The sequence below is a fragment of the Chiloscyllium plagiosum genome, chromosome 11 (genome assembly GCF_004010195.1).
Source record: "Chiloscyllium plagiosum isolate BGI_BamShark_2017 chromosome 11, ASM401019v2, whole genome shotgun sequence".
NCBI lineage: Eukaryota > Metazoa > Chordata > Chondrichthyes > Orectolobiformes > Hemiscylliidae > Chiloscyllium > Chiloscyllium plagiosum.
This window is the reverse complement of record NC_057720.1, coordinates 69,797,136-69,808,748: the sequence shown is the minus strand read 5'-3', so window position 1 is coordinate 69,808,748 and position 11,613 is coordinate 69,797,136. Positions and strand designations below refer to the sequence as shown.

The window sequence follows — 11,613 nt, the reverse complement described above, 5'->3', positions numbered from 1 at the left end:
GACCCTCACCCTCAAACCCTCACTACCTCCCCAGTGACCCTCACTACCTCTCCCCTGTGACCCTCACCCTTAAACCTTCACTACCTCTCCCCCTGTGACCCTCACCCTTCAACCCTCACTACCTCTCCCCGTGACCCTCACCCTTAAACCCTCACTACCTCTCCCCTGTGACCCTCACCCTTAAACCCTCCTGTGAGTTTTGGACAGCAACCCTCCAGATCCAAGGGGCTGTTCTATTCTTGCGTTAGTTTATTTCAGTGACAGTAGTGGGGATAAACGTTCCTTTCCGAGGGGGTGGGGGGGAGGGGGGAAGAGGGGGTCGTTTAGCAAAACCGACATGACGAAAAGCCGGGATTAGTGAGAACTTTGTGGCCCAAGCAAGTCATCCTCTGGCCCTTTTCTCTCTTCCCAGGGTTTCTTCAAACGCACAGTTCAGAATAATAAAAGGTACACGTGTATAGAAAACCAGAGCTGTCCCATCGACAAAATGCAGAGGAAAAGGTGCCCCTACTGCCGTTTTCAGAAATGCCTAAACGTCGGCATGAAGTTGGAAGGTAAGCGGCAACATTTCAGACGCAGCCGAAGTGTGGCCGCTCCCGCCCGCCTCGGGCTCTTTCACAAACTGGGAGAGCGATTTGAACGCGTCAGAGAAATAGCAGACTACTGTCCTGACCACAGAGCAAGGGTTGCCTAGCACACAGCTCCAGTAACATCCGACAGGCACACGGCTTGAATGTGATACCACTCGGGCCGACTATTAGCAACAAATTATGCAGTGGTGCTGATAGGCCGAAACTGACCGATTATATTTTACACAGGCTTCACAGATGAAATTCTGATGGTCATTCTAGAATGTGACGCAAGTTGGTTTGAATTACAGGCGGTTTCTCTCATTTCCCCCTGTCCCAGAATTGGAAATTGGCACGGTTTAACCCCCCACCCCATTGAGAGGTGTTTGGATTTTCACTCAGCTCAGGGCGTTTAAATCTAAGTCACAGCCTCTGTTGACCGCAAACGTCAGATTCACGGGCCCTTTCACCGGCCTGAGTGCTAAAGGGGATCCAGTTTTTCTGTCTGATGTGTCAGTTGGATTTGACAAGTGGACGCTGAAGTTAGCCAGGAACCGAAAATCAATTGAAAAAGCAACCGATTTTAAAATTAAATAAAAATAAAAACGAACTGAACTAGATTTGAAAGTTGACTGTTCAATGTTCTGAACACGACCAGATTCCTGACCCATACGGTGTCAATAAAAACACGCGGACGTTCTTCAGTTTAGCGCCCCCCCCCTCAACCTATCATTGTGTGAATCTCGATAGCTGAGGACATTTCTGTAAATTAGGATATCGGTGCGATCGTTCTCAAAACCGTTCTGCAGTCTCCCCGAGTGCCCAATCCTTGGGAAAGCGGTGTGGCAGTTGCTTTGCAGCGGTGTATTTGCGTCCTGCCCGTGAACGCCACGGTCTGTGCCCTGCGCTGTGGGCTCCTGGGCTGAGTTTGTGGCGTTCAACTTGATCAACTTGACGGTCCAACTGTAAACAGTTGTGTGGTTGCCTTCTGGATGTGCACATTCTCCGGCGGCGCCGACGATAGATTCAGGCAACAGTCACTGAACGAATAAGTCGAACGGTGCTCGTCTCTGCAAATATAACGGAGTCCTTCAGCAATGAAATCCCTGAAATGTCCCGGCGCATTTTCCCTTTCTGATTCGTCCTGCACCCAATACCCCAGTGAACTCACTAGCGGCTGGGTGGGCTTTCCATTACTTTCATTTCGCTGTCTTTATTTTGCCACCAACTTTTCATCTCTTGTGTTTTCTGGGGCTGACTGGTTAAACAGTCAGCTTCTGCTGGTTGGAGAATTGTTTATTATTCATCTCTGCGCTTTAGCGGCAGGTGACCGTAGCGGCAAGATCCTTTTTTAAAAAAATCCGTACACCATCTCGCTCCCCCTGTTATGCAGCAGGCATCTGGCTGCAGGGTTGCGGGTGGCGGGGAGTGGGGAAGGGGTGGTGCTCAGAGAGTAGGGAAACTTGGTTCGCTTTGCCCCGCTAAGCTTTCCCACTCCCTGACTCGGGGATGCCGAGGCTAGCTCTATCGTAGTCGCCATGGCCTGGGAGAGATAAGGTGGGAGTGAAGGGAGGTGCTCTCGCTCCTGGCTGATCCGCCCCACACACAGGGGTTGAGGCACACCGAGAGGGGTTCTGTTGCTTTCTCTGCAAACGGTAAATCGGGTGCTGTTGGTAAAGTCTGGAGAGATTTATCACCACTTTAAGAATCTTTTGAGAATTAGAAGTTGCAAGGCATCGTTTTAATTACACAGTAACCTTTTAAAATTAGAGCCTAGAATTCCTAAAATTTAATTTCTAACCTGCAGCCTGCCAATGAGAAACAGACATTGATTGGTTGACAGGAATAGGGAAGGAAATCTTTTAAGTGCATTCTGAAAACAAGTATCAGGATTCCCACTCAAAAGCATCCCACGCCAATTCCCTCCATCTCCATGCGATATCCGAACGCTTTACCAAACTGAGGTCACTTTGTGCCCCCACACCTCCCTGTCTTGGCAGACGAGGGGAAATTCCTCCAGGTCAGGGGAACGTGCTCCATACCAACCCCTTCCTAAGTGGAACAATGGTTATCGCATCCAGCGCAATTCCATCGATTCTTATATTACATAATGTAGCACTATCTGCTCGGGTATATTTTCGTTCTCCAGTATCACTCGCGAAGCCATAATGCGGCTCTTTCTAATGTTGCTAAAAAAATATCGACAGACATTTTCACACATGCATTTATGTTTTCATTCCACATAATAGGCTGAAAGACCTTTTTAAACCTGTGACTTGGAGGTGCCGGTGTTGGACTGGGTTGGACTAAGTTAAAAATCACACAACACCAGGTTAGAGTTTATTTGGAAGCGGCGGTTGTCCGCCTGATGAAGGAGCAGCGCTCCGAAAGCTAGTGCTTCCAAATAAACCTGTTGGACTATAACCTGGTGTTGGGTGATTTTTAACTTTCGTGTACATTACTTTATCTCTGTAAACATTTTAATTTGATCATTGTCCCCCATCACGTCTTCCCACACTTTTCCTTGGAAGTCAGCGTGAAGCATTGGAAGCACGATTAGTTGCATCGTAAGCACTCCCCCCCCCCCCCCGAGACAATTCAAGTCCTAGAGAGGGGCTTGAACTCTGGACCCTCTAGCACAAAGGCAGATATACTAATTTCCTATATGTTCACTTTACTACTCCTCATTCCTATACAATTTTGTACATCACTTCGCTACAAATAATCACTCTGCCTCGTTCATGAAACAATATTCACGTAAAACGCAGCCATCTTGCATTCACTTCATAAACTACACACTATTAGACAGCAACCCCTGTCTCGTCAGCAGATTGCATTGAACTCCGGAGTATTTAGGAGTCAGGAATTTGAGAAGTCGTTTGCTGTTCCGCTTTATCGCCCTTTATAATGGTCAATTGTATCTCAGCCTTGTCAGGAAATTACCTGTGATCTTTATCCCAATTTATTGTATAGTTTGGCTGTTCAGATCAAATAATTAGTCACATGAAAGACTTAGATATTTATAGTGCCTATCGTGTCACAAAACATTTTACAGCTAATTAAAAGTACTTTTGTATTGTACGGTAGTCCCTGTGGTAATGTAGAAAGTGTTGCAGCCAATTGATGCATAGGAAGCTGTCATCAACAAAAATATAATAATAAGCTGAAAATCTCTCTTTTTGTATTATTTATTGAGGAATAAACTGGATGCTGATGATAATTCAACTTATTTTCGAAATAGCACTCCATAGTAATCTTAATAGTAATTCATGCACATATAATATCCACTCAAAAGAGACAATAAAGCCTCAGCTTAGTGACTTATCTGAAAGATGATATCTCTGGCAGTATGACATACTCTCAGTGTACTGCAGTGGAATGTCAGCTGAGACTTTTGTAATCAAAAGTAGTTACAGTCATTTGTTGCTCGCATGTATATATGTAGTGTAGTGGTAACACATTGGGCAAGTAATCCAGAACCTGATGCTCATGCTCTGAGGAGAGTATTCAAATCCATTCATGGCAGTAGAATTTGAATTCAATTAAAAGCTGGTGGCGGCCACGTAAACACTGTCAATTTTAAAACCTATTAGGTTCACTAATATCCAAAATCTGTCACTCTTACCCACATGTCACTCTGGCCCACATGGGACTCCAGACCCACTGCAAGATTGGCTCTTAATTGCTGTCTGAAATGGCCCCAGCAAGCCAGTCAGATCTAGAGATGGGCAATAAATTCTGTCTCGGCCAGTGATGCCCACATCCCATGAACAAATAATTTCAAAATCAATAGATCTAAACAAAAGGAATAATAAACCTTGGGACTTTTTTTCTGTGAGGATTATGTTTTTCAGAATGTCGTGCAATCTGAATTGTGTGGGCATCATATTTTACCACCATTCTGACAGATCTCATTGCATGAATACATATTCTGGATTTCATGACAACCACAGAAATAGCTTTGAATCAGCATTTCTGCATCATGTGTGCTGCCATCCAAAATAGTATATATTTTACAGTGGAATAACAGCATTTTTAGTGGCACTCAGTAATACAGAGATAAATCAGACCAGGATTAACTTTGAATGAAAAATGACTCTCTCTCTGAATGATTATAGTGAACTTTATCATTTAGACTTGACCACTGCAAAATTTTGAGCAATTTTGATGGTATATTGGTAAATTAATACATTATTATAAGCACATAACTACAATACCTGACAGATTTCATGAAGCCAGGAATGTTTTCCCAAGAGTATTCACAATTAGTTCCTAGTCTGTGAGCGATTTTGTAGGTTTGAACTTCTAAACATCAAAATATTATAATGGATACACAAGTTTGTAATACATTTTTAACATGGCCTGAATCTCAAAGATAAAATGCTCCAATTGTTAGTTCAAGTATTAGTCTCAGCAGTCTCAACATGTCATTTGGCTGACAGAGAGTTCCTCTTTTCCTTTAGTCGCCAACTGCTGAAACTACTCAGTGAGAATATTTCAGTAGCCGTTAGATGTGCTCAGTGGTGACAGACACTACTGTGTCAGAGACCATTAAAATGAATCCCAAGGCATCTGCTGAACTGAATTTGTTTTAATTTTTTTAAATTCCTGTGATATTAGAAGATATTACAGTGACATCAGGGCAATCAATGAGCTTGTTTTTTTTCACATGGGAAATATAATAGTGCTTTACTAATGTAAAGTTAATGAATAGCACAATTCAAGCAGAAGGGATGGAAAAGGGAGCTGGAAAAACTGACATCAAATAGTGAAAGAAACTGAAAATAGAAGTCAAATATTATCCATGCCATTACTGACATCAGGACAGGCACAGAGACTTTGAAAACATGGTATATTGAACCAGATGCAAAGTATAAAGTTTTAGAGTAATATCTGATTAAGCAAAATTCGGAAGAGTGAAATCATTGCAGAAGCTCTTTATATCATAATAAAGTGTAGTTGTTTTTCACAGAATGACTGAGTGCATGTAATCTAAGGATAATTCTTTCCTTAGTTTTATGCTGCAGTACTTACGATGTACAAAAAAAGTACTGGTGAAAATTACATTCCTTTCTAAAGAAGTGGTCTCCGGCATTACCAGGGATGTTACAGCACTGAGTCATACTGACACACTATTCTTCATTAATTTGTGTGCACATGTCCATGTTGCCTTGTATATATCCCTCATTGCCATTATTGAAGTTGTTCTCCTCAGTGAAGATTATTTGGTCAATACAAAGCAGAGCTGCATCGTGATCTTTTAATACATGTAAACATCTAAGGTATAGTCAGTCACACAGAAGACTGCTGATTTGAAGACTTGCTTCTGCCAGATGATTGTAAAGGGGCTTGAAGCAAAAGCCTACAGATAGATTTTCTGTAAAACAGAGATCTCTATTTCAAAATGAAGCAACAATCAGCACATAATGTATGATGAAACGTATTTGTTTTACATATATTGGAGCTGCACAAATCATAACCTTCTACAAGTTATCTTGAACAAATGAGGCTCTGAGTGTCCAACTGTTACTTTCTTTTTTCGGCAAAAAATATTTCAGAAACATCTCAAAACAGTGTGAATTTTTATGCAATGAGTATGTATATATGTACTTGTTTGTATGCCAATTAAAGAACTGATTTTTTTATATACACTGTGTATTCCACAGCTGTAAGAGCTGATCGCATGCGTGGAGGTCGAAACAAGTTTGGGCCAATGTACAAGAGGGACAGGGCTTTGAAACAGCAGAAGAAAGCTCTGATACGAGCAAATGGACTTAAACTAGAAGCCATGACTCAGGTGATGCAGACAATGCCAACAGACCTGACGATATCTTCTGCTATCCAAAACATCCATTCAGCCTCCAAAGGCCTACCTCTAAACCATCCTGCCTTGCCACCAACAGACTATGACCGAAGCCCATTTGTGACATCTCCAATTAGCATGGCAATGCCGACACATGGCAGTCTGCAAGGCTATCAGACCTATAGTCCTTATCCAAGTCGTACTATCAAGTCAGAATATCCAGATCCCTATACTAGCTCCCCAGAATCTCTAATGGGCTACTCTTACATGGACACCTACCCAACCAGCTCTCCATCTAGTATCCCACATCTTATAGTGGAACTCTTGAAGTGTGAACCAGATGAACCCCAGGTGCAGGCCAAGATCCTGGCCTACCTACAGCAAGAACAGGCCAGCAGGGGAAAACATGAAAAGCTCAACACTTTTGGGCTTATGTGTAAGATGGCAGATCAGACCCTATTCTCCATTGTTGAGTGGGCTCGCAGCAGCATATTCTTCAGAGAACTTAAGGTATGATTATAATTTTGTATTACAATTATATTTCGAGGCTGTTTAGAGAAATACCCAAATATTTTGTGTTGTAATGGCTGAAGATTATTTCAGTCATCTAAATAACATTCCCAAATGTAATTGGCCCAATGAACCATTAATTCATCTTCCACGTAACATTTTAAAGTAGATGGCTACTTAAAAACTCAATTTTGATAAGATGGGGAAAACTTGCATCGATACCACCTGGGTAAGAATTATTGCCTGGCTGAAGAGTAAGGAAGGAAAGTTAGGAGGGGGGAGGTCACACACTGATTACAAAGCTATTTTGCTTTCCTTCCATTGGTAGGATTTGTTATGAGTGTTAGCGAGTTTTGAGAAGATTTATAGCTCGTTATGAGTGTGCAATCTGCTATTCCTATTTCCCATCTGGCATTTCACCCAGGGAAATGTTTCCTATCCAGGTGGTACAGATAGAAATTTACCCTAGTGTATTTTTCAGATTTAGAATTGTTCCTGATTTGAATGATTCAATATTAACCAGTCACACACTCCTCAAGCTTGCGGTGATAATTTGTCACACTGGGATTTGTAGAGTTGTACATTGTAAGCACTATCAGATGTACTTTGAATCCTAAGCTAATTTCAGCAACAAATTGAGCATATATTTAAATTGGTGTTCTTTAATTTGTATTTGCCCTTCCCTTTCTGACTAAAATCATCAAAGGAAGGGAAACGTATCACTGTGCATTTTATATCTTATTCTATAAATGATTTAGATCATATTGTAAGTGGATTTTGATAAAGGTTATGAAATGTTTGCATCTTGTCAAATTGCATTAATGAAATTAGGAACCAAAGTAACGCTTGAAATCAGAATCTTGTAGATGTTGTAAAATAACAGTCTGGGATTTGAAGTCCCCATCAGAAGATGTTTCCAAATTAAGACATGTTTAAAATAAAATGCTATCTAAAATATATCTTGTAGGCAATTTATCATGATGGTTTTTTTTAACTGCAGAGCTCTATAAAGGACATGGTTCTGGCTATGTTAAGTTACAAGTGTCATTCATGCCTAGAGAATTTTTTTTATTATTTTGCTGTTGTGATTTTTTTTCCATTACTTAGCTGCACATTTAAAAGCTGGCCTTCACTGTCCACTTTTTAATGCAAAATTATACAGTAATACATGATGAATTTTCTCTGTGTGTGGTAAATATTGCATTTAGCATGTCATGGAAGTTATGATCATTTACTCGATTCATTGCCCATGACTAAAATCTAACTACAAAAGGAATGCTATCTGGTTAGCTACAAAAAAGTTAATGTGGAATTTTCAGACCAATGTTGCAGTACCACACAGCTGTCTTGAATGATTGAATTTAGTGACAAAATTCATTGCTGATCCTTTTAAATCAGAGTGTGCACAAACTGTAAATGTAAGGCGAGTATACATTTGTAAGGTAGAGGTGATGATTGTGACTTTCAGACTTTTCTACAGGCAAAAAAAGGGGTAGATTTTGACTTTGGGTTGTGCAAATCAAAAAATAATGAGTTAAGAACCTTTTCTACATCACTTCCAAATTTCATTTTGGTTGAATTCAAAGAAAACTTGGTTACCGACTCATTATTAGCCACTAAACACAAGAGCTTAATGCAAAATAACTTAACGCAAAAGACTGGACTCCAGCTCTTTAAATTCTTAACAAATCAAAGATTCGAGACTGAGCCAAAAGCCAGATGTAGCCCCCTCACTATTGCTCACTGATGTAGTTACTGATTTAGGTATAAAAACAAATCTTGCCAGAGAAACAGGAAAATTGTAGTGGCAAGCCTTTATGAGCCCATTGGAACATCACATCTGATTTACCTAATCCATTATATCATCATTTTGCAGTAAAACAAATTGTGCAGTGAAGAACATTCAAATCAGTGATGACTTTAATTCCCTTTCTTAACCTGTAATTAATATCAAGTCACATAAGGAATTTATATCAGTAGCAACTGTGTGTGAGGACAGGAGTGGAGTAATTTCTGTCAGCACCAGTTTAAAGTCTTTTATATTTAATGATGTGGCCTTGTGAGGATTTAAAAAATAATGTTCTCTCCCATTAAACAGCCTTGTCCTAAAGATGTTAAACATGCCTCTGAGTCACTAGGCTGTGTATTGAAGTCAAAATCTAGAGGTTTGAATGGATTATCCTAGGCTGACAGTCCAGCAGCACTGCGGAAGCACTGCACTGTTGGAGCTTTCATAGTATGGTTGAGATGTTAGCCCATGACCTATTGGCCTCCTCAGGTGAAACGTAAAGTGCCCTTTCTCCCTGATAGGTCTGGACTCCAGCTCTTTGAATTCTTAACGAATCAAAGATTCGAGACTGAGCCAAAAACCAGATGTAGCCCCCTCACTATTGCTCACTGATGTAGTTACTGATTTAGGTATAAAACAAATCTTGCCAGAGAAACAGGAAAATTGTAGTGGCAAGCCTTTATGAGCCCATTGGAACATCGTATCTGATTTACCTAATCCATTATATCATCATTTTGCAGTGAAACAAATTGTGCAGTGAAGAACATTCAAATCAGCGATGATTTTAATTCCCTTTCTTAACCTGTAATTAAAATTTTACCAAGGATAGTCAAATTGGCTGAAAATAAGAGAGGGTGGATATTAGTCCTACTCCCTCCCACCTGACATGTACACAGACGAATACCAAGGAACTTGGAGGTACTTGGTCTATTTGGGTTCACTTTGGTTGAGCACCATACTAATTAGTGATCGAGACTGGCCATCATTTAGATGAAACAGGCAAGCTGCCAACTGTCATTGGGATGCTGGTAGAAACATCCAGAGTCAGGAGTTCCTGGTTCACATCTTGCCTGCTTTAGAGATATGTAATAACTTATCTGAAGGTTGATTAGAAAATATCTGGAAAACTCCCCATTTAGGGAGACAAGAAAAACGCTGGCTGCCGTGGAAAGATAGAAGTGCATTTATGGGCATGATTTAAAAAATCTCAAAGGGAGTTAGAAGAGAACAGCTGATCTATGCAACAAAACTGGGAAAAAAAATCTTTAGGCAACACTTAAGCCCCAGAAAGAATGGAAGCAAAGCACTTTGCAGGAATATTCCACTTCTTTCCAACTGTAGTTTGAGTGTGGCTTGAAGTAGATTGTCGATTGGCAGCAAAATTGCTTTGCTTTCAGATCCTAATTTTCCCATTTCTGATGGGTGTGCTGAATGCTTGAATTGATAATGCAACCAGAAAATGCTGGAAATATGAGCAGGTCAGGCAGCATCTTTGGAGAGAGAAACATAGCTAACATTTCATGAGTGTTATCTGGTGAATGTGCTGCCTGACCTGCTTGTATTTCCAGCATTTTCAGTTGTTAGTTCAGATTTTCAACAGCTGCAGTATGTTGCCTTTGCATTAATGCCTAAGTTGGTAAATCCAGTGATACAGTTGACAATCTGTTTTACAGTTTTGTTCCTGCATTGCCTTTTTACCTAAAGAAGGGCAGTTACATGACAAAAAAAAAATTGCTTTGTTGTTCTCCTAACTTCTAACTACTAGAATATCTCTTGAATCTTTAGTTAAGTCTGAAAGATAGTCATTTGTTAAGAAAAGGATAAGACCATGGATGTCTATTGAGATAGCATCAATATGAGCATTGCCATGAAGTCACACAGATCAGCCACTATCTCCAGTTTTCCAAAGAATAGAATTCACAGGTTATGAAATGTATCAGTTTGATGGAGAATAAAAGATCTTACAAAGGATCAGCATAAGCAAGCTTTGTATTTTAGAATATTTTCCCACATTGCGATATTTCAGTGTAACTGATTCAGGAGTTAACTTGGTTTAAAAGATGTAAAACTGAAAATATAATACATGTGAAATATATTTTTGAAAATAACTAGAAACCTGTTTGCAGTGGAGAAAATGCCAGGCTAGTCATGCCTCAGTATGATTGTGCAATAAAGTTATTATCCAACATTTCTTCTAAATTACTTACATGTAAACCTCACAGTAGAAAGTCCTCTTTCTGTCTTTGTATTGATCCTGTTAAGGTGTCCCTATTGTGAGCAGTTCAAAGGGAGCTTAGAATATGAACTCAGATCTTGTTTCATTGTGGCAATCAGATTATTTATGTTTCACAACGCTTTTTCAGTTTAGATCCCCTTTCTCTTCACAGAATATAATATCGAAGCAGGGAATTGATTGTTGTCTGTTCTCCATTTTGTCTGTATTAGCACTAGTCGTGAAGTATTTTGCTACCAGCATATTATTTTAGCATAAGTTTGTTTTGTTTGCAACTTATGGAGGAAAACAAAACTCATCTAAACATATCGCTTCACTCTCAGCATGTCACCCTAAGCTCCTTGGGTGAGATTATGACTTTGTATGATAAACCTGATGATAGTAAGTCATCAGCCTGGCTGACATCACTTACCACTTTCGTTTTCATTGGCTATGATGAAAATGATAATTGGGAGTGAATGCCAATTCCTTATTGCTGAGATTCTACAATCCCACAAAGTCAAAACCTACTGTATCTTTTCTAAGATGTTATGAGCATAACAAGTGTATAGGGTGAACACTTGATAAATATAAACACTTGCACATTCTGATCCTGTTGGTTTGTTCCTGTTCAGCAGCTCCATGAAGATTACAGGAACAGTTACTTAAACGCTGTTCCACATTTAAAATGAGACATAAACATCCTGGCTCTTCTCTTTCCAAACCGAAA

At 40.1% G+C, this 11,613-nt stretch overlaps 1 protein-coding gene across 2 annotated transcripts in view; it reads left to right on the top strand.

Annotated features, from left to right (window-relative positions):
* Positions 1–11,613, top strand: part of nr5a2 (nuclear receptor subfamily 5, group A, member 2) — a 190,586-nt gene that overhangs the window by 6,239 nt on the left and 172,734 nt on the right. For both annotated transcript variants that reach the window (XM_043699746.1, XM_043699748.1), the window contains exons 4-5: positions 413–554; positions 6,236–6,882. In XM_043699746.1, coding sequence (XP_043555681.1) covers positions 413–554; positions 6,236–6,882 — 789 coding nt within the window. The remainder of the gene's footprint in view (positions 1–412; positions 555–6,235; positions 6,883–11,613) is intronic.